This window comes from Grus americana, chromosome 1, assembly GCF_028858705.1.
Source record: "Grus americana isolate bGruAme1 chromosome 1, bGruAme1.mat, whole genome shotgun sequence".
Lineage (NCBI taxonomy): Eukaryota > Metazoa > Chordata > Aves > Gruiformes > Gruidae > Grus > Grus americana.
The window spans coordinates 146,500,955-146,525,236 of record NC_072852.1 but is presented as its reverse complement, the minus strand read 5'-3'; the positions used below and the strand labels follow the sequence as shown (position 1 = coordinate 146,525,236).

Genomic DNA, 24,282 nt, shown 5'->3' with positions numbered 1-24,282 from the left:
GCCACCATCAGTAGTGCACACTAAAACCTATTGTTAGTAGGAAACATTGGCATTCTTTGTCCATATTGAGTGAAGGTAGTAAAAAAAAGTTAATGAGAGAGTTTTCTATTGAGAAGTGTGGTATCAGAAAAGTTTTAGGAGAATATGCCAATGTCGACAACATTCTCAATAGGAACATGTTGAAATAAATAATTTCCGCTATCTTCTCCTTCAGCATCAAAGCTTCAGTTTTATCACTCATCTCTGTTTACTTCAATCTTTTATATGGATACAATGTTATAAATAGTAACAGTGTATTTATAGTAATATATATTAAATTATTGTATAACAGTGTAGCATTCCTGAAACAGCAGAATTGAGCATTCTCCAAATGTTTGCCTGGCACAAAACCATGTCATTTTGCAGACTAGTTCACTTTTCATTCCAATCTGGAACAGAAATAACTCTCAGAATTTTCTCCAGAATGGAAATTCCAGCTGCTGGCTAGCTTTAATACTTCATTCCATTATATATTTGTCTTACAGATCATCTTGGAATTGTGTTTTTGAAATTCTCATTCATCAATGACACTGGTTTAGGCCAATTTAAGCAATAATGATCATTACGTTTCATAATGAGCTTAAGATGCACCTTTTACATAATCTGAAAGTTTTAAGCACTGTTTTTCAAGTATATTCTCTTTTTAAATGTCTAAAAAATGTCTCAGCCTTTTCTTAATTTAATCCATATGTACAAAATATTCACAGACAGCTTATATTCTTTTCTGGGAAGTCTTGCACATTTACAAATTATCTTCCACACATACTTGCATCTATTAAATGAACAAGTCACAGTACAAGAAATCGTGAAAGTTTCAGAAGTATTTTGAAATTGTCGATAAAAGCATATCTTACCTTGAAGGTAAGTGAAATAGCTGACATACTCCATTTAAATAATGCTTAACAAAACCTGCTTAATCACACAGCGGTTCTAAGAATTGTCTCACAACTCGTTCTAGCTGTTTCTCACTAGAATAGGAGTTTTTCATTTCCCCAATTTACAAGATAAATCAGTATCAAAACAAAAGAGGCTTAAACTCTCTTTTGCTGTTTCTTTAACCCACCTTCTGTCGGGGCTGATTTGGTGCAGTAACCACGACTGTATTACATATAGTCAAAGCAATGAAGAAGTCAAAAATGTCACATAGTTCTGGACTCAGATGGGATAATGGCTGTTCGTGGCTCCTCATGACCTCCAGATGCTTTGCACATTCATTCACCTTTTCTAACAAGCTCGGATCAGGTGTGATGTCCTTCTCCTAGTCATAAACAGCAGTGATTAATATCTGTGATTCCACAAATTACCAAGGCAGCAACAAGCAATCAAAGCATCCAAAGCAGTGTCAATATCAAGAGTTTTATGGTGGCCTTACACCACAGAGTGGAGGTGGAGAGGGCTGTAAGACACCCATTCTAGACAAGAAACAGTTAACAATGAGCCTTCCCATAGAAATGGAAATGGGAGTAACTGTTATCAACTTTTTCACTACAGATAATCATAGCGGCAATATTCATCTATTTTGGGGGTAGTGGATAGGAGAAGAGTTACATACTAATATTCCTCCCTCTCTCCTGTCTAATTCAAGACATTTATTATATATTACTAAAGGATGGTACACTACAGAGACCAAAAGAGTGGAAAAATTAGACAGCAATGACATTCAAAGCTCGGCCTTGCATCAGCACAGTAAAATGAAACCATCTTGGATTGTTTGTTACAGAACAACCACCATCCACACAGTGGAAGGTATTTCATGTATTTTTTTACATTGAAACACAGAGCACTTTCTACTCTATTTCATCAGCACTTTCCACTTACTTAATCTATTTCTTGTCAGAGCAAACTGGTATTTCTTACGGTAGGAGGATGCAAGCATACAAAAGATTAAAAGATAAACCAATCTAAGGCTTTTTCTTCAGTAGAATTTTATTTGCTGATGCTCAGCAGCTAATGAATCTGAGCAACCACAGAACCCTGTGTGTAAAAACTGCAGCTTGGAATTGTACCAAAAGAGTAATTTGTTTTAAGGGTGAATTTGTGTCAACAATGCAAAATCCCTAGACAGACAAGACTTGGCTTCTCTGATTACCATTCAGCTCATGTAAGACTGCCTCAGATTACAATAGCATAAAATAAACAAAGTTGTAAGGACATAAATTCACTAACATTTTGAAATGTAACATTTTTTATTTTTTAAAAATACAACACATGCAATCCACTGATAACCTTGAATCACACTAATAATTACGCTATGGTGTATGTCAACAGTGTCTAAGAATTGGAATGCACAGTGTCCAGCCCAGCACTTGTTAGTTTTAAGATCCTCTGACAAAAGAGAAAAGGCATACACAGAGCAATTAGAATCCTTGACCTCAAACCTTACGCTACTCTCAGCTTCTGTAGATAATGGGAAGGCATACATTTTCTTTTCAAAATCAAGGTATAACTAAAATAAAGGTTTCAGCTTGTCTTTACCTTTAGCTTGTTCCTACAGAGAAGGTATTTAGATAAGATCTATGCCAACACTTGATTGTTTTTGTACAAACAGCTGTGACTACAGAAGAAAAAACGCCAAGATGAAGTCTGTAAGAGGTATACAATGTGCTACAGTTTTCTTCACCTTTCCCTTTTCAGGACATTGTTTACTAAAAGATACAGGACTCTGTGCATTTAGTTCTCATGACTTACCATTGGGCTGCTGAATGCAGTATGCTTCGAGAGTATGCTTGCTCTTTTTGCTTCAGCTCTGCTACCCGTGCGCCGGTGGGTTTTGGTGCTCTGGCTTCTGTGGATGACTTTGATGCTCTGGTGGCTGCAGATACTATCACGCTGGGATAGAGTTCCTCCTTTTGGGGCTGCTTCGTCTTCCTCAGAATCAGGTTCTTGGTACATTGCTAAGCGTTTAGCTATCAGTAAAAACAGAGAGAGAGAAATGTCACGTATGTTAAACATGGCTGAGAAAGAGGGAGAGGGACTCGGTGACTTTGTTCAAGTGATCTGGTTTGAATATTATACTGTGCTTTCACGGTAAGAATGAATGATTCCATTATCGGGGGATAACGAAGTCTAGTCTTAATTGAATGGTAGTATCTAATGGAGGATGCCGTTAACATAATTAGAAATGCAATACACTGCCTCCCTCATCATCGCAGTCTCTAAAGGCAGTTAGACTCTGTGGTAACTCACTGCATTCCTGAAGAGTATTCCACAGCTCAGCTTGATGAAATCCACTAAATAATTTGGTCTTCACTTGCTGTCTGAGAAGGAAATAAACAATCCAGAAAATTTTCTTGTCCTTTCCAACAGAATACAGAAATTTCACAGAGACTATTTTCCAGCAAAAATGTTGCATCTACCCAGTACCAGTTAAGTGACACCTGAAATGTCCTCAGAACAACAATGCCCTTATTTTATATACAGAGATGAGGTACAGACAGTGTAAAAGCCTTGCTCAAGGTCAGGGCCATCTGCTGCAGAGTGCAGACAGGAACTCAGATTCTTGACTCCTAGCCTAGTGCTAAACCCACCCTGGAGTCCATCCCTTCCGCTCTGAACAGCACGACAGGCAGGACAATGCAGCACGTACTATCGAAACCAGGGTACCCTCACCTGCTGCAACACTTGTTTCTACCACAATTTGCTGCAATGAGCAATAGGTAGTGTACACAGAACCAAGGAGTTTTTCCAAATGATACATTTTAGACCAATGCTTCTTCAGTCAAGTATCCAACTACCACAATTAATGTTACAAACCAATCCTGGCAGTTTGATATACAGAAGTTAAAAAGGAAACAGAAAGAAGAGGTGTGAAACAGCCGTGGAATCCATCCTCTCTAATGACAGGCTCCATTTAGCTCTAACTGATGTATAACATATTTTTCCATTCCTAAAGTCCGTGGGCATTTAACAGTCTGGATTATTCATTAGGCAGGCGCATGTCACTTTAACAGGTATCTATTTATTCCTTCATTAGATATTCATTGAAAGGCTTTTCATTACACTCTCAAAATAATCCACACTATCCAGATAAACAGTACAAGTTACATACTTGTAGTTCACCTTTGTTTTGGTTCTCTGGTGTAAAAAATTAATTTTCCTAATGTCAAACAATAAATCACTAGCATGTAAGTTAATTATTCAGGCATTTAAAAAAAAAAAAAATTCTTCCAAAATATTTCCTGACAAAAATCCTGCATTACATACAGTGAGTTTGGCATGGGATCACTTTTAACATAGCTAGCTTTACGATCAAAGAAAAACCCATCCCCGCCATCCGCTGCAATTTTCAAACATGTTTTAGCTGTCAGAAAGCAGTTGGAGGAGTTGAAATCAGACCACACACAGTACATGGCGATAGCTCTATCAGTACAGCATCGTACATCAGAGGTTCTTTCATCTCTGTTTGGAACATGTATAGGCTCTGTCTGAAATGTGGGAGCTGGGAGAGCTTCCCAGTCCTGGCTGTGGATACGCACCCCGTTGTTGCTCTAACTGCATGCCCAGGCATGCAACATCCTGCGCTGCACTCTAGCTCCTGCTGGGAGAAAATTTAGGCCATGGAGGCAGAAAGGGCCATAGGGCGTTCAGGGACGTGGAGAAGAGACTGCAGTGGATGCTGCAGATCACTCTGCCCCATAGCTCGAATACAGCTGACGTACACTAACGGGGGATGACTGAGGAGTTTCCTTCATTAGCACTATTTGGTGTGATTCAGGCTCTTCTGTGTGATGTAGCGGGAAAGAGGTAGAGCAACAGCACATTCAGCGCTGTGAGGGCAAGCTACTCACTGAGCCACAGAGCTACAAACAGAAGAGCACAGCACCCTACCTTGTCCTTTGATTCATATGACAGAACCTAGAAGACAGCTCAAAAAATTAGGGAGGTCACCGGTCTCCTTGGCCCTTCTGTCGCATGGTAATGAGTTGCAAGGAAATAAAGTTCACTTCACCTGCACAGGCTGCTTCCTCCAACTTGTTGCACGTGTTTTGGGGCAGCACAGTTCTAACCTGTCCCATCACTCTTGTCCACTAATTCCCACTTTCTTCTGCTCTGTAGACCTCTATGCATTTTCCTAGTGGAAGTGCAGATCCCTATACTGTGAATTTAATTCAACTGATCATAGGTTTGTCTATATCAGAAGGAGTTTACACCGAGAGCCCAAAGTGATCTGCAGTGTACCATAAACACTGATCCAGGCCCTCAATCAAGATGTGAGCCAGGCTGCTCACCGTTCCCCCCCAGCATCCCCATTTCCTTCCAAAGGAAACCCAGGCATGCGAGGAAGGAAGGAGCCATGTGGACATTGTAGTGTATCACTTTAAGAGGATGCCTCAAGTACCAGAATGGAGTGGCACACTGAAGGACTTCTGTCCTTCTCTGCGCTGGGGAAGTCTGATGGAGTGCACATCTGGGAAGGTACGACGGAGTGCACATCTGGGGAGGTATGATGGAGTGCACATCCTGGGACGAGGCCTGTGGAGGGTTGTGCCTAGTCTGACAGTGCAAGCTCTGCCTTAATTATCTTCTGCAGGCTCCTAGTTGCGTGTTGCAAACCCCAGGTTGAAAAAGCATTGCTCAGGATGACATACCACTAAGGTTTTCTGCACTTTACCAATGTTTATGACTTCAATCAATCATAAGAAGCACATTTTTGTGCCTCATCTTCACTAAGGCTCTTAGCAGCAAACCCAGTCTCAAGGAGAGTTGCTAAAGCATGTGGACACTCAGCCTCTCTCAGGAAAAGCTTGGATTTGCCATAGGGATAATCTTCCTCACTGTGGATGCCGGGCATTTGAATGGTAGACTGACAGAATGCTGCACTTCTTCTCCTCAGAGGTAATATTTCTTGACGGGGAAAGGACAGGCTACAATTAATCTTTATAGCTTTGCAAAGTGTGCTACCCAGTTGGTCCAACTCCCTTCCAAGCAGAGTTTTTTAAAAAAGGACATATGTTTTCTTTAATATTCATACCTAATTTAAGCTTCTGCTCTGAAAATACATCCTGAAATACATGATTCCAAAGATCGTGAACTGAATGTCATTTTATTCTCTATAGTTAAGCAGAGAATGCATTTCAGGCAAGTTATGCTTGCATACCATATCTCTGTATTCTTCATTGCTCCTTCTTCTTTCTTACATTACATCTACAAATATTTTATTCAGCATAGCAAAAGTTGTTTCCTAATGCAGCACTCATTTATTGGTTTTATACCAATAATGCGGTCCTTTCTAGTCTATGTAATTTACCTATCTCTTGCTCTCTATACAGGTTTTCATTGTAGCACATTCATTTAATTGTTCCTGCCACTGAGAAAAAAAAAAGAGAAAAAGGGAAAGTAAATACAAGACTAGAATCTCATTTAACCAAGTCAAATGTAATTCTTTTGATACAAATGGTGTTATTTCAGTTTTATACCAAGGTAAGCTTGATAATAAAAAAACAGGCCTTAGCACCTTTCAACGTTTTCTCAAGTGCAGTCTTACATATTATGCAGTAAGAATTAAGAAGACTGAAGAAATAATGAAACCCAGTTCAATCATTGTGTTATGGCTAAGGTTCACAATGCTTCAGCTGTGCAAAGCGTGCTTCTTTGGGAACATGCTGTTCTCTCCACCCACTCAGCCCTCTCTGATTCAGAACCTTTTCCTGTGAACATTATAACCTGAAAGACATTGTTGTGGGATGCTTTTCAGTTTCAGCACTGAAAATTGATGGCCTTGATCTTTTGTTTGCTAGAGAGGTTTTTTTAAGGGCAAAGACACAAACACCTTTGAGAAACACAGCAATGCAATTCATGAAAGTCAAATTTCACCATCCTCTAGTTCATTTTATATTTACAGCACAAAGAAGAAACAATAATTAATACTTATTCCATGAACTCTCTTCCATCTTTCAGAAGACAACAGTAAGCTATAAATAAAACTCCTGTAGTAGCTTCTCAGTATTTGAAGAGACATTCTTTTATTTAAAAAACCCTTTTATTTCATTATATTTTGGTTTTGCTTGTCTTTCATAGAATCACAGAATGGTTTGGGTTGGAAGGGACCTCAAAGATCATCCAGTTCCAACTGCCCTGCCATGGGCAGGGACACCCCTTTTTGTTCTACCTTCCATGCTATGTTCTGCGATGAGGCATCCATTTTGCAGGCTGACGGAGACACTGTTGCCATACAGCCAGATGTTCCACTAACTAGAAAAAGTGGGATCAGGAAACTCTAAAGGATTTCCCTTCAAGCATAATAAAACTGCAGACTCCCTAAACGAGAATAATTCAGCTGTCAGTGTGTGGGCCCTAATTTTGCCACGGGATTATTCCATTTTGCCCCAAACAATTTGAATAAGGCTGTTACTGAACTATCATGCAGTAAATCTAGATGTGCAGTACGTACTCAAACCACCACACCACCGTATTTCCTTATTATTTTGAGTGCAAACTTATTTCACTTTGAAGTGCACTCTAGTGTCTACATAAAGAGTCAGTCGAGCAGCTAGCATGCTATAAATTTGTACAAGCGTGCTAACATAATCTAACTTAATTTACTTTGCAAGAACTTCCCCATAAAGGCAAGTCTTCAGATTAGAAAACACCAAGAGTTTTCTTCCTCTAACCTCCTGGCATCCCTAGGGGCTTAAAATGAGTAACTTTTAAGTCCTTCATTAAGAACTCTTTACTTAAAAATGAAGATCATTCCTACTTTTCTGGAGATTTTCCAGAGCAATTTTGAGTGTAGGCATATGCTTAGAAAAAAGTATTAATAGTCTCTAAATATGGGTTATTGTCTTCTATAGGATTTAAAATAGGGAAACTACAAACAAGCTACACAGAGTGCCTGAAGCACCCAGTCCTGATAAAGGTTTTGATCTTTCTGGGGAAGGCCTAAATGGCCTATCTTGATTTCTAAAGATTGTTAAGTTGTAAAGGTGGCAGATGAGAAGTCCCTTTGTAAGCAATAGCTACATTTACGGAAAAGGTTTTATTGATTTTTATGCTTTTTTTTTAAATAAATATAATTCTCCAAAGTGGCTGGAATGTGCAGGTTATGTTCTCTTGACTACATACAAAAAGAGTATGAAAGTTCCACTACAAAACAACGCCCCAAACTAAGAAAGAATTTTTCTTAATATAAAAGTTGCTGCTGGTCAATCTTCAGCAAGAAAAAACAGAGGCAGAAATAAACTCCTTCCTTCTCAGATTTAGTGATTAAGAAACTTTGCTAGGCAAGAGAAAATCACTGAGGTTTTCATTATCTGCCTTCGCCCCCATAAACTTCTCTTTTTCTTATGGTGTCTAGAGTTTTTTTCACAGCCATCGGAAGGAAGGGGAAGGAATGCAAAGAATGAAAAATTCGTTTTTTTCAGATTTGTGTCATTGCATTCAAGGAAATTCAACTCATGTTTGGTCAAAAGTTCCATACGATGAGCGGCTAAAACTAGAAAAACAGAGATCACACCGCACAGGGAAGAGTGCGATTAATTCAGCATTTGGAAAACAACTAGGACAAATGTAAGTCCAAGAGCATCTGGTTGTAGCTAAATCATATGTCGACTTTCAGAAGCACAGTCAGCTTTTGGGCACCTACTATCTCTGGGATTAGCAGACAGACTTGGGGCATGGTCAGTTCCAAGAATTGTTAGAAGCTGGCTACTAGCCTGAAGGGAAGAGCTGTGATCTGGCAACAAGATTTTACATATATGGAAACAGTCCCCTTTTTTTCAGTGCTAACATTCTTTTGGGCTAGGAGGAAATACCAATTAGAAGGATTTTATTTTTTTCTTTTTTTGTGGTGTGTAGCCCTCCTTTGCAGTATCATCTTCCTGTGGAAGTGACACATAGCAAGGTGTTAGCTTTAATAAGTAACAGGTAGATACAACTCCATCCATTTCTGGGATTTAACCAGACTATAGTGCCCATGGGTATTCTATAAATGCCCAGGACATTTATGAACTGGACAATCATTCTTCCACTTGGAGTGGTCCATGACATACCCTGCTCCCAAACTAACACTCTGCAAATCAGGCAGAATCTTTGAAGGAGACAATAGAACAGATTTAAAGAACGCAGGTCACATAGATGTGAGGTGGGAATTCTCTTCACCTGTATTTAGAATTCTAAACCACAGAGAAGCAGGCATGTTTCATAGACAACAAACGTTAATGTCTAAAACAGGTCCAATGAGTTAGATCCTACAAATACTTACTTTTCTCCATTAACTGTAAAGTCACTAGATCTTTCATTCAAGTATCTAAAATCAGGTACCAAGAATCCCATCCCTATCAACATAGTCTCCACAGGGCCCAAACTGGCAGTGTGAATTCCCATAGTTTGATCCCTGTCAGTGCCTAATCCATCACCAAAATATTACAGGTGACCTAAACAACGATGAATATTTGATAGAACGTGGAACTGTTGCTGAGCACACTCACACCTTCCCTCACAGCCTTCACAAGCATTCCTGGATTCCCCTTCAGCGCTAAGCTCTCGCATAGCAGAACCCATGAGTAATACTTTGTACTGCCTCCAGTTGGCTAAGAGATTCTGTCCCATGCTGGTGCAATTTATTGGCCGCTATTATTCATGTTTTTGTCACCTCTTGTCTAGACTAAAACAATGCAATACTCCTGGGCATAGCCTCACCAGCCTCATAAGCAACTTAGAGCTAATACAGAATTCTGCGGGAAAATGTTTCCTCCAGCAAATTAATGAAAACTGCCCCTTGCTCCCTATACTACCTAAAAAAAGTATTACATTTTGTTCAGGGTTTCAGTTTCTATTTTAGCATTTCATTGCTTCAACCCTGCGCAAGGTTCACATAAGCCTCTGTGATGAAAACCATGATTAACATGTCCACATCTGATGCAAAACAGAACTCTCTCTCGTAATTATAAAGCTCACCTTTCACACAGGGAATTTACGTGGCTTTGTGGAACAAATTTCCAAAGAAAATAAGGACACCACTTGAGAAAAAGACACGCTGCCTCAAACATGCCAAACTGAACAGAGTCTAGCATATGCCTCTAAGTAGCCCCCAAACCCAAACAAAATGTGCACTACACACATAGGGAGAAGAAGAAGGGGAAAGGACAAGCTACATGTGAGGAAAGTCACATGCATTGCTTAATGCGCTAGTGGAAGGAACTCAGATATGATGATGACAAATGCATTATAACAATCCCTGTAGAACAGAAAAGAATGAGATAACTGCTCGTAATTGAACAAATTTTAGGGAGAAAAGCTTATAGAGAAAATTTGTGAAGGCTCTGCACCATCTGTTGATTGAGTAATTAACGGATATGCGGCAGTCGTAGATTATGCAGAAAAAAATATTTCAACAGAGAATTAAAGTTCCAAACTGAGGAAATTTCAGACCTCAGTCTGCCACTGTAGGCAGAACTTTCCCCCTCTATGTGTGTGCATGGCTGAACCCCAGAATATAGGGCCTCTAGATGACTTCAGAGGAAAATTTGCCAGAATTCTTAGCATGGGAAAAAAGTGCGTTACATCTTAGCCTTGTTCTTGGAAACGGCTGAACAGAGCTGTTCTGACTGAAATTTCTCCCCCAGAATTCATGCCTGAGGCAAACATCTGGCACGGAAAACTTGAACCAAACTGTTAAAGTTCTGTAAAACTATCTATAACTGAAAACAGGATCTTATCATGAGAAGGGTCTAGTAACTGGAATAAGAGGCACTGCTACAGCAGAATAACAAACTTAGGCCAAAGAGCTGAGAATATTTCCATTCTGAGATATCTGATTTTACAATAGAAAATGACTTGTTTCAGCTTTTGAATCTTGACCTGTGTACAACAATTTTAAATTCATTTCTTCATCTGAAGTGCTACTCAGTGTTTGATTCCGAGTAACAAACCACTATGCCTGAAAAATTACTCAGATAAACGAAGACAGACACAGATCATCTCTGAAATGGATAAAAAAAGGCAGATTTACTGCATTTTACTTGGTTTTCTTGCATATATGGCAGCCTCAGATCACTTGCAAAGTGAAAGAATTTTCTGATTCATGAAATCTTCAGTAAAACCAGAGGTGCAGAGCTGGATGGCATCAGTTATAATATATGCCCCAAAACCTCAGAGTGGCTGAAAAATCATTTGCAAGTACAGCAATGAAATGTTGTTTGTGCACTTCCTAAAACCAGAAAGAGCTGTGATAGACATTTTACCATATCTAAACAGGAAGGTTTCAGCAGCAGAAAAGGTAAGAGATAGTTAGAAAATCAGTCTGGAGAATAGAGCTAACAAAAGACTTAAACGAAGAATAGTTTTTATTGTGCTGTTACTTCTGAGTACAGGAAACAAAATCAATAGAAATTATCACCATTTTACACATAGAATGACAGAGAAAGACCTGTTTTCTGTAGAGGAGAAAAAAACGAATAAATTACTGTGTATAAAATATTGTGCATAAATTCTGTGTCAACATAAAAATTATAATTTTCAGAAATTTTACACTGACTGGAGTTACAAGAAAGCCCAAACATAGCTGTATGTCAAAAGAACGACCACAAAAAGAATCACTTTATTTTATGTATTTGACACGTCTGTCTGCAGTGAAATTCACTCTGCTTTCATTAACATTTACATTGTAATCTGAAATGATAAGAGGAAAGCATGCAAAAACTTAGATCTCTGTTAAATACATTACATTTGAAGAAAAAAGATCTGAAACTCAATACTTCAATTCAGGGCCTGAGTTCAGCCTACATATCAGCTGATGATACCAAGCTCATAAAAATACCCTTTCTGCGCTGTTTTAGTTGGCAGTACCATCATCATTCCTGAAAGGAATAGAGTACACTCTGAAATTAGTATAAAAAACCAAAAGATCAATGGCAAGGAAGAATTAAAAAAGAATGAATATTCAGAGTGTCACAAGGACAATTAGGAGTTCAGAAACACAGTCTTAATTCCAATTCTGCTTTTTTACCTACAGTACAGAGGTAGGAAGTCACAGCTTCTCCTGTTTAAGTTCTTCTTTCTGTACCACTGGGATAATAACACTACCCAAACACCTACTTTCTTGAAGAAGAGTGCCTTAAATGTAAGGTCTCAGTACTACTCTAAAGTAGGAGAAAAAAGAACAATCCTGGCAAAATCCAAAACTTCAAAATATCTTTTTCCAATTTGGAATCTTATGAACTCTCTAAAGCATGTTTTAGATTTTCCAGTCTATTTTGATTATTTCTCTTATTCTGTATCTTATTTGTAAGCCAAACTTCTGTAATGGTCTGAGAAAACTTTCTAATCAGTGACCTTTATATGTTATGTAGATTAAGAAACATTTTTTTGCAAATAGGAATGCAATACTGTAGCTATCAATATTTTCCTGCATACAGACACGAGTATGATTTGAAGAGTTAAGATCTGTTATGTTAAAAATGATAAAAACAAAATGTTAGAGGAAAATAACTCAAATTACAAACAAATCACAAAACACAAAATCATAATTTTAAAAGGGTGCTGAGATGACACAGGGATGGCAACCCTCACATTCCCTTGTGACCAAGAGTGACTTTTTAGTGGTTCAAGAACCTGATACATGGGGACATTCTCTCAACTGCAGCGTTCATACAGCAGTGAAGATACCTTAATGCAGACACCTGTCACACAGGAGAACTGAAAAGCATCTGATAAAGGTAACATAAAATGTGCTGTTAGATCAGATTCTGTTTCTTGTTAATATGAAAACCAGCAGCTTTGTTTACCTTTATTTCTCAGCACAAAAGGATAATCTCATTCCAGGTATTCAATCAGACACTAATCTGGCTGTATGCTTAAAACTGATATTTTACATAGTATACTTCAAACACACAGAACAATTGTGATACCAGTGGCAGTGTTCAATTTGCTTAAATTAGCCATGTGCTCAAGTGCTTTACTAGATCAGGAACTAAAGCCAGAAGCTTTAACTGTCTTGACAACATACTGTAGATGATGTTACAGAACACTTTGATAAGATTGGCATTGCTATATGAACATTGACATCAAATTATACTAATCTGAAAACAGCTATTATGGAGTTTACTGAGTGGATGCATGCATTTCCTTTTGGTTTTCTTTTTCATTTAAGATTACAGTAACTTTTATATCTACTTCAGATTGCCCAAAGTACAACTGTTAGATAGAAAACACAATCATGAGCTCACCGTTATCATCATGGGAATACTCTATTCCAGAAACAGTGCATCTTCGGAAAACCATCTTGTTTTCAGTAAGTGTCCCAGTCTTGTCTGAAAAGATAAACTGCACTTGACCTAAGTCTTCTGTGATATTTAAAGCTCGGCACTGCAGTTGAGAGTCTGTTTCTTCATCATATAAATCTTTATCTTGATGAATAAAGTATACTTGGCAGATTTTAACTATTTCAATGGATACATACAAAGAAATTGGAATCATAACCTAGAATACACAAAGAGAAAGAGAATTAGGACAAAACAGAAGCAAGGATACAATGAATTAGTAAAATCTACTTAACTTGGTACTAGACCAGAACATAAAGAGGCTATGTACTTTAAGCATGTACTGTAAAGTTATTGGCATGTTTGAAAAGAGTTTATTTACTGTGTTAGATAAGGAAAACCCATGGTGAATTGCAGAGCTGAAAAGCATTATTATGTCTAGAAGGGTGATTATCAAAACTTGGACAGAAGCAAATCTTTTTTGGGCTAATAAGGTGAGCTGGAAACTAGCTGGGAAAGAAAAAGAAAAAAACAACCCCAATCAGACAGTAGAGTCAGAATCCTGTAAATGTGAAAGAATGGGATAAATTTATTCTCTACAAATAATAGACTGTTTACAAATTCACTCTGCAGGAATACAAGAAACAAAATGAGAAGTGTAAACCTTGCCACAGGAACAATCTTTTTGGCCTTGGCTTTTGCAGTGCAGGTTATTTAAATGAAGAACACACTTTATTGCTGAAGAAAGATATATGAGAAGTTGTTTCTCCAGAAAAGATTTTCACCTGTTTCTTGAGGATTGTCAAAACTCCTAATTTGTACCTGAGTTTTTCCCTGTAGGTGTTTTTCAGGAGAGAAATTCCTGACTGCATACATTATTTAGCTTGCTGAATTACATACAAGGGATAAATTATAGCATGTATGTAAGTGGCAAATGTGGTTATTTAAACAAAACCTACAGTTAAAGGTTGGTGTTTAAAGAATTCTGTGGTGAATTTTTTAACCAATACCATAACCTAATAACTTAGAGCAAAAAGTAAATTAACTCATCCTTTTTCATTCCTTTTTATAAAGGAGTTGCTGTCTCCAGTAACGCCACCTCCTTTAGTGTCCCCCTGGGCATACTTCCACATGTCCCAGTGACATCACTCTCTGTTACTTCTCTTAACTTACTGCCACCTTCACCATTCAATACATTTCTCTCAATGACCAAAAAATTTTTAACAGAGTTTGTTATCCAGCTGAGATATGGAGTTGTTAAGAGCCATATCTTTGGAACGCAGTTAAAAAAGTATACAACTTATGTTCACACCAGAACCCAAAGTGGCACCCACAGTCTTTGAGGTGTTGTTCCACAGTGAGTGGATATGAAGCATAAAGCTTGCTTTCTCCCAGCAGGGCCCATTGCATCCTATCTTTTCCTCCTTGTTTAAAATGAAATGAAATGAAATAAAAATAAAAATAATTAAACTAAACTAAACCAAAATACTTGAGTCTTTTGGGGAAGGTTCTCAAATTATTTTCTTCTCCAATGCCAATGGAGCTGTGACAGCTTAAGTGTGCATCAGTTTCTTTATTTTTCAAAGAAGTTACCGTCTTTTTACCCCTGGGTAGACCACTTATTTAATTTAGCTTTTTGGTTATATATTAGCACATTCTCTATAGTTAAAATTTAATTTTAAAGTGACTAAATGTACTTCTTTATAGTGCTTGATTAGGCTCTTACATTCCTTAGTGGACAAAGGGGTACTACACATGCTGCACATTTATACTTTATTACAGCAAACTATGAACACAGGTGACAGCATGTACAACTTGATTACCTGGAAAACTATTATCACTGTCAGAAATAAATATACTGAAGCTAAAACAGGAGACAAATATTTGCCATCGGGCCCTGGAACATCAAAAATTGGTTTCTTCTTCTCACCATATTGCCATACCCATAGGCCATGACCTGCAGAAGAGTTGGAAGAGAGAAAAATGCAAATTAACTCCCAGGAAAAAAGCTTATGGTATGAATTTGTTCTTAGAGTTGAGTTACATGGGAAAGTGATATTTGTTTTCAGCTATTCTGCATGACTTTCGAAAAAGGCCCCAAACCCATGGTTTTTTTCTTTCTCGGGATTTGGGGTTTGAGAAGGACCTTAAGGACCACATGCAAGAGTCATTTCACGTAACTTTATCCAAATAAAGAGCTGGCTAGTTTAAATTAGCAGTTTAGGCTCTTTTTGTAATCAGCAGAGGAAAAAAGACTTCAGAAAGTGATTCATTTTAGTGACATTTAATGTGTTAAAATGAAAGAAGTCCATTGACTACACTAGGTATATCACCAGCCAGCTGTCACTAAACTAGTTTCAGCTGGATAAACTCAGAAGAGACTTTAATCTTACTATGTGAATCTTACCCACCGTGTCTACAGAACTAACGAAATAACAGTATCAGGAGAGTCAACAGCATGGAAGCTGAGGAGCTAAGAACAGAAGAAATTCAAAGCCTTGTGGAAAATCTTTTTTTTTAATTGATTGTGCTCATAACTAAATAAAAATAAGGCTATTATTATTATTTTGGGAAAATTACATTCTTGTTAAAGAGACAGAAAGTTACCTTTTAAAGTAGAGCACTAGGATCTGCAGTCCTAAAACACCTAAAATGGTATACCTGACGTTTTTAAGGTTAAAACTAAGGAAGAATTACCCCACGATATGAAGCATTCAAACTATCTTCACTATATGTCAGAAAGCAGAAAAAAAGGACAAAGGCCTACTTTAAAAGCAATCTTTTGTAAGCTACACCTAACAAAGTCCTTTACCTCTTGATACATAAACCCAGCATTGAACTCTTGAAAAATAAAAATACTTAAGCCAAGTAAGCAAATGATTTTGTCCCTGTACTAGCAATATGAGCATATCACCACACTGATGTCTTTATTGATGTCTATGTTTCTATTCTTGAGAGCAAAAAGCCCCACACTGAGAATTACCTACATCAAGACTTGTTTTATAAATATCCTGACTCAGATTTTCAAAAGAATTACTTAAGTGTTGTACCTCCACTTACACTTTATTGTCAGAGGGTACAAAAATTGCCTGACTCTTACAGAATGCAGCTTTGCATGTCTTGAAGGCACTTCTGGTTTTCAAAGGCTTAAGCAAATGGCAGGGGGGTTGGAACTAGATGATCTTTGAAGGTCCTTTCCAACCCAAACCGTTCTGCGATTCTATGACACTATGGAATTTCTTTCCAGCTGTTTTTGGTTGTTCCCACCTCCAGCAGTTTGCTCTGGCCCTCTGCTGGTGGTTTCTACCCTTGTAGCAGAAGTGACAGAAGGGAAGGCCTGCGTGTCACCTACTGCGTGCCACCTCCTGCCACTCGCGTTCACGCACCTCAGAGGAGTTTTAGCTGAACTGAAGCCCCAGCAGCGCACACCCCGCTGCCTCCGCTCGGGGGGGGGAACCCCTCGGGTGGAGTGGCAGCGGGGACAGCTGCACGCAGTGCCTCCCCGCAATTAAGCCTACCATGGCACTTCAGTCCTGAGGACGGGCTCCCCAGCACTGAGACACTACAACAGAGCGTCATGAACTCAGTGGAAACAAATATGCTGGCTGATTCACAGCTGGAAAAACTCATCTTTAAGCAGAATTTAACAATACCTGGAAAAAGGCACACAGAGATGTATTAAAATGGCATAAGATTAAACTACACCACGGTTGTTAGGAAACATTCTGGTGTTTATGCCGTATGACTCACACACAAACATTACGGAACACACAAACATTAAGGATACAGAATTCATATGCCATATATAAAGAATCATTTTGGGTGCCAAACGTAAAACTCAATTCTTTCTCACAAGTGAATAGAAAAATGACCTCAAGAGTATTAACCTGAACCTCAGCATTTCCTTAAATACTCCGTGAAGTCTAGAAAGCCTTCTACTTGGATTTATGCAGATTTAGACCTTTATTTATTTCTTCAATGTTAAAGCTGCAGCCTTAGGGACAGCGTGTCAATGTTGTACACTGTGCCCTTCATTTCATAAATAGTACTAGGGAATAGCACTGTGCTAATGATGTTTATTCTCTGCTCATAAATTACTTTGTTGACCGCTAATGGCATGTTACACTGTACCACCTGTAATTTTGAGGGGACTACATACAAAGTTTCTTTTGGACTTGACATTTTTGGATGGTATGAAGGGTGGTAGAATCCAAGCTTTCAGATCTCTGGTACTAATAGCGTATATTTGATTGACACTAAGAAGCTATTTAGATGAGCTTATGTATCAAGACATCTTGATTTCAAAGAAGAAAACATAACAGAAATTAGACTGTATGGAGGCAGTTTTATGGATTTCATGTTTTGGCAGATACATATGTTTCTAATAAAGCTAAATGCATGAATCCCAAGAGTCTGATACTTAAGTTTCTACTTTTAAAGAGCACTTACCGATGGCAGAAAACAGACACATGATTAGAAGTATGATGACACACCAAAGGACATCAGCATTCATCTGTCTTTCAAGCTTACTGCGTTTGTAACGGGGTCCATTATTATTTAACAAAGCTTTGGTCTCATGCCCTGCAGAAGCAATTACATCAAATGATGTCATATGGATTTTTCTTATTATTTTAAGGAAGCTATAAAAGGTGGTATGCCTCGTCAGACTTTTACCTGCATAGATTACTATTCCTGCAACCTCTTCAGTATTTCTAATGGTACATCCACGTAACAAAAGATTTTCTTTGAACAGTCCATCTTTTTTTCCACTTTTATGTACACTGCGGAAAATTTAAGAACAGAACAAAGCACAGCATGTCAAAACATTAAGCTTGTTAAATCGCACTACTCTGTAATATAACAAGCCCAGGAAACACCTTCAAAGTTTTGTCAACCTGATAGTGAAGTATTTCTTTAGATCTTCCTCCTGGGAAGATTTCTTGGCAGACTTTAAAAACTGAGAATACCTACCCAGGAATCCCAGACATGCAGCAGCCCAGCTGGAGCAGTACCTGCTGCTGTTGGGACATACAAATGTCCTGGACAAACGCTCACTAGAGATAGACAGGCCAAATCTACAGCATGTGTGCAGCCTATCTAATGCTTTGAAAATGCATTGGACTTTCTGTGCAAGTGCAAATTGACTGTGCAATCACAGTTAATCCAGTTCACCTAAAAGCAGCTGTGTAGTGCATATGATTAACCCACTACTCACATGTCCTTATCAAAGAAATCCTAGAAAGAAACATGGTGAAATTGGGAAAGGACTGTGTTTCAGAAGCAGTGATACTGAGGAAGATGTGCCAGGGATAACATGCATCAGTTCAGTGAAAGAGAAAGGGAAAAAATTCCATGTGTTCATCAGTGAGAACAAGAGAAATTCCTTTCAGAAGTGTCTCACTGACTCTCTAAGAAAGACAAAATGGCCTATGCCCTGATGATTCTTGTTGACTAGCAGCAAAACACATGAGAAAAATGGAACAAATTAACGTTTCCGCAACAACTTAGTGTCTGCTGTGTATGGATGGACTCAAAATTCAGTTGACAGAAAACAGCCCTATGAGAATGAACAGTCACCAGGGAAATGCTAAACAATAATAACAACAATTAAAGATAGCATTAGAATGTTTTATTAGGTAAAAAAGACAAACCAAATAATAATTTCAAACCTTTTCTAAATGAATAAAATTTAATTTAATCAAGTGCATTATCCCAATGCCTCAGAGAAGATTAAAGCAAAGTCTGAAATGTTTAAATGTTCTGCCTTCACCTTCAGAGCATCAAAATCATCACACTGCCAAAGTCTAAAAAAAATGGGGTGCAGTAAAAGCTGGGAGTTCAAGAGAAATCCTGGAAAAGCACATGTGCTATACTAAAATTAACATTGTGCTGTTGCAACGTCGAATTTTATGGCTACTTTGAGCATTTAAAATCCTGTGTCCCCCGAAATCTGCAAACTAGCTTAAAACTGTGCCTTTTATAAAAAGGTGGAGCTCTTTTAATTTGATTCCTATTTTCTAAGCCTTCACACTTGGGTTATATCTTCATGCTTTTCTCTGATTGTTGGAATAATTTCTTTTCTCTAAACGAGGATGAAAATTCTAACTTCAGCATATGCTCCTAGGATCTCAGGCCTGAAGAACTGTATCAGATATCCTGAGATCTGCAAGAAGAAAAGGTTCACATTGGTGAACCTTTGTACTCTTCCCCAGGTTAGTAGGACTACTTGCAGACTATGCTGTTATCCTGGTTATGCTTTGTAGCCTCTAGATAATGTTCTTAGTGAGTTATATACCCATAAATAACACATATATACACATTCATACATATGTGTATATATACAGACACATATACACAGTCCTTTTTAGTTCAGTATAATGTATTATACCCACTCCCTGCTCAAAATCATAAATTGAAAGCACTGGTGTTTCAACAGGTATGCTTAGCTTTTCATTGTAGGGGTGGAGAAAAAGTGGTGGGTTTGACAGCTGAGGTAGCTGTAGCAGTGATACATTGGACTAGAGACCAGAAACAGACAGACAGAGAAAGAAGTAGACAATATCAAGTTTGTGATTCTGATAAAAAATGAAAAGCGGTTTTTTTTTTATCCTCATGAGGAGAGAACCTCCCCTGCTCAGCCCATCCTCCCTGCCGGCCTTAGATACAAGAACAAAGGTTTTGCTTCTGTCCTCTCCAGCAAACCTCCTTAACCCACTGCCTCCCCTTTTGCCAAAGGAGCTTCAAAAATCAGGGGCTGCCGAACAACCCTCTTGCAGTATGCCAATAGGTGTAAGCACTGATTGCCAGCTGCAGAATTATCCAAATTTGGCTGGGCTTAAACTATGGGAAATAATTTCTTAATGATTCCATACTGTAGAAATTACACTATGACCAGGATTCTGCCATTCCTCTGCTGCTTAAGGCTGAATTCTACATTAGCCTTGCTCGTAAATCATGAAGATGTTAGTCTGAATTTCCAATAAAGTCTCCAAACAATAGTTGATTCCTGTTAATAAATGGGACTTTTTAAAGATAAATCTACTTAAAAAGTAATTTCTCTTTTATAGCCTTCATCAATTCTTTACACTTGACAGTAACAGTGGACTGTGACAGGTATATTGTACATGGCAATGTTTATATACAATTAGTTGTGTATATGTTCTACACAATTATGTATTTGTTCTTACTATCTTAGCTTACACAATATTTGAACCTGATGCATAGCAATGGTGATACATCTGAAGTTAACCTGTAGGTGCCAAGAGCTCAATGTACCACCCTCACACACAGACTGAGCTTTCCCACCACAACTCATCTTATCCTTGCAAGCATTTGGTACTGCTTTTTTACTTTTCCATATCCAAATGAAGTCAATCAACTCACCTGTTGCTCACCAGACCTCTAGAAAACATGGATGAAATAAAAATCTGGGAGAAAGAAGCTGGCAGGGGCTGGAGGAAACTCATTGCTTCCTTCTTGTCTGCACTCACTCCCAGTGACTCACTAATAGAACATACACATAAGGTAATTGGGCACTGATGATAAAAGGAAGAAAAAATTACAGACATAAAGGTCTGGATTAAAAAATAATGAAAACTGGAGTTAGATACAACTGCTCACTTTGTAACAAACCTGCCAAGGCTACAACTTTCTGTCCCGTGGAGGGATGCCTTAGATCTCAGTTCTAGCCCTGCAGAGTTACAAACCTTAAGCTCGTTGCAGAGGCTGAACAGTCTGCTTCTCCCCTTTCTGGATTCAGGCCAGTGTAACTTTGGAGGCAAAGAAGGAAACTTTTCTCTGTCAGTACGTAAAACAGGGGCCGGCTGAAGCCACTCAGACACTTGGAACGCGAAGGCTAGCCCGCAAGGAAACGCACTGGCGAGTGCAGGTGCAACGTGCTTTTTCTCTGCAATTTCTCACACAGATGACACCGCAAATATGCAGTATCTAAACATCTAAAAAACACACGCACCATGAATTAGGGAAAATGGGCAGACCAGATGCAGTTAGCTACCTCTTCTCTACAGCACTCTGAAAGTGTTTGTGTAGAAATAAGCCTCCTAGTTTAATACAGCAATGCAAAAAAAAGTCCAATGGTAGCTCACTTCATCCTTCTATTATATTTTTCCTTGTTGCATGTTTACCAGCATTAAGTAGCAAGGTGATGTATCAAAACTGTATTCAAAAGAGAGTATTTTCTTTCACCTTCTGGATTCTCAAGTGTGTTACAAAGCAAATGGTAGAGCTGACATTACTTTCCAAGGCTTGCCACTCCCAAAGAAAATATTCCACAATCTTAAACATAGTCTCAGTGCACGTCATCAGTCAGAATCTTAGTGACTCTCAATTCTGATGAAAAAGTCTAGGTTGTTTTTTTTCCCAGGAGAGGTGGTGTCATTATAGCACATTAAAGAGACATCACTGTATACATTTATACTTTTTTCTTAAAAAAAAAATTAACAAGTTTTCTTATTAATTGGGTTTTGTTATCTTATGACAAGCTTTGAAATAGAAATACACACATGTATTTGTATTATTATAATTCCTTGCTACACTAATTTTTGTTTGATCAGACAAAATTTTCTGTTCTTGTCTAATAATAAAATTTTTACTTTCAGAGAAAAGCTGAAAAGCCAGAATGCCAAATACTACTTCTCCTTTCCCTTGCCCATATACACACAAAAAGCTAAAAACAAAATTTTAAAGTAAATTTTGTTTATTTTGGAACCTAGCATGGGATTTTTGAATGTTTGCCATGCATACTTAACATAATCTGGCTAGACACATACAGGCAGGAGGCATGTAAGATTTCATTCTATTGTTTTTACACAGAAGACTTCTTATAGGAGAAATAAAAATGAAGAAATATGCTTGGGATATCTGAGGGTGCAAAAACTGCAAAACAGTATTAAAGCAAGTACCTGAATAGAAGTGGTAGCCTGCCTGTCTGTCTGCCCACCCAGACTGCATTCAATGCAGATTGTGCCAATATAACTGAAGAAGTCATATGTAGTAATGTGCACACTACACTTTTGCAGATATAAGAGAGATCCAGGCCCATCTCAATGTATTTTGCAATATTTTTGTGTTTTTTTAATATCATGTCTCCCTTTACCCTGGCCTGCCTGTTCTACATCAGTTACCTATAGTGATCACATTTCAGAATAACTGTGGGGAACAGAATTTTTACGTGTACACACAGACACAAATATTTCTATTCCCTGAAGAATTTGTCAGCACAAACATTAGAACCAAAGGAGCTCTTCATATTTTAAACAGAAAAGAATAGTCTTAATCAAAACTAGAAACCTACTAAGAGGTCAAAACATCAAGCAAACTTTGACATTAATGTCTCAGCACAGCTTTTACATATGGATCTCTGGAACTCTACTGTTTCATAGCGTCCCTATTTAAGCATCTCAGTAACGTTTCTTTTCCATTGAGCTATTATCAGATGGGAGCTATCTGAACCTTTCTTTCAAGCAGTGACTACCGGTAAGATTTTGAACAAGAGTTAAGATCTGAGTTTGACATGACAATGACATGTTTCAATTCAGATGTGCTAATTACTATTCATCTTGCTACTGTATGATTTCAAATAGACCCATGATTTCATGATACTAATGAAGGAAATCTAAAAAGAGGGAGGGGAAGTCTTCTTCCATGATAAATTAGAAGACTGAGAGTGTATTTGTTGAGTGGTTGGTCCCCTCTCTTCAAATGCACCATGGTCCTTTAGCTGTAAATCTCTTGCAGCATAGCTGATGAGACCTAGAAATCACCTGATGCTTTCTGCCAGATTCAAAACTGACGTTTTGGCTTTTTGCTGTGTCAAAATATATTCACATCATTTATGAAACATTAAAATATAAAGAAGATTAAATAGAATCAATATTGAACAACAGTCTTCTAAAAGGTACTACCATGTTTTCTGCTACATAATTCAAATGGTTCTGTAACTTACATGCTACAGACATTTTCCACATGGAAATATATATATATATATATAATAACAGACAAATTTATGCATATCTCCTACAATATTCAACCTCTGCTCAATATTTTGGGGACTAAGATTCACACACATGAAGTGTGCTAGAAAAGCTGCCAAACTTTGCATTTCCATATCTGGAAATGTCATTTGTGCAGTAGATCAGGCTCTCTATTAATGTAGACAGTTTTACACCCTCATGCAGTAAAGTCTAATACTAAACTTTTATTTTTAAATGAACTGTAGGGCTTTGTACTGCTAAATAAAGGAACACATTTTCCCACACTACAACTTGATGTAGTTTCAAAAAAGCTATCCTGATTTACACCAGTTGACAGTACATCCCACACAATCTGTGACATCCGAGAGTAGTAACTGAAGTGGTAAATAGCATCACTATAAAAAACTCCCCAAGCTCCAGCAATTTACCTTGTGCCATTTATGCAATTCAATACTGCTTATCGCTCCTAATCAATATGGGTAATAAATCATTGTATTCTAAACAGAATTAGTGCCTGTTTGACTCTCTTCATTAAAATGTAGACAAAAATTAAATATCCCAGGCTCTCACTCTCTATGTGTTTACAGATATTTGATAAATAAGTCATGCAAGAGTGCATCTCCTAAGTCACCCCTGTTGGCATGCCTGCACACTACAGTCCTGGCTATGTTAGAAGGAAAGTGCTTTACACATACTAAAACATTTGTTTCTGAGCAGGACTGATTGGCCAGAGATGAGCACCCTGTTTGTTTAGAATTAAGTCAAGCGGCCATAGGTGATTCTGCGTGGTAATGTACAAGCACCTCGTGTGGGACAATTGTTGTATTTTGTCTGAATGAGAGGAAAGGAATACTGCCATAGCTGGAGAAATACCAGTTCTGCCTTCTGATTTTCCTCAATGACGCTTATATTAAAAGAAACATAGACCCATCTTCATAAAAGCAGTGTACAACAGATTGTGTTTGTTTTGTTGGCTCTCTCGGACCAGTTTTCTATTTGTTCCCATTTCCAGATGAGCTTTTTTAATCCATGGAGGGAAGGAAAGGGAGAAGAGT

The 24,282-nt window shown here is 38.0% G+C and overlaps 1 protein-coding gene across 2 annotated transcripts in view; it reads right to left on the bottom strand.

The window, feature by feature from the left end:
* ATP10A (ATPase phospholipid transporting 10A (putative)) overlaps positions 1-24,282 on the bottom strand; it is a 117,639-nt gene that overhangs the window by 26,204 nt on the left and 67,153 nt on the right. Inside the window, exons 1-7 of one of the 2 annotated variants that reach the window (XM_054849283.1) lie at positions 20,619-20,664; positions 17,910-18,016; positions 17,685-17,816; positions 15,059-15,192; positions 13,203-13,455; positions 2,728-2,945; positions 1,103-1,297 (exon numbers count right to left, since the gene is read on the bottom strand). In XM_054849283.1, the coding sequence (XP_054705258.1) occupies positions 1,103-1,297; positions 2,728-2,945; positions 13,203-13,455; positions 15,059-15,192; positions 17,685-17,816; positions 17,910-18,016; positions 20,619-20,647 (1,068 nt within the window). In that variant the 5' untranslated portion in view covers positions 20,648-20,664. Of the gene's footprint in view, positions 1-1,102; positions 1,298-2,727; positions 2,946-13,202; positions 13,456-15,058; positions 15,193-17,684; positions 17,817-17,909; positions 18,017-20,618; positions 20,665-24,282 lie in introns of those variants that run through there. The other variant, XM_054849282.1, reaches the window with a different exon arrangement.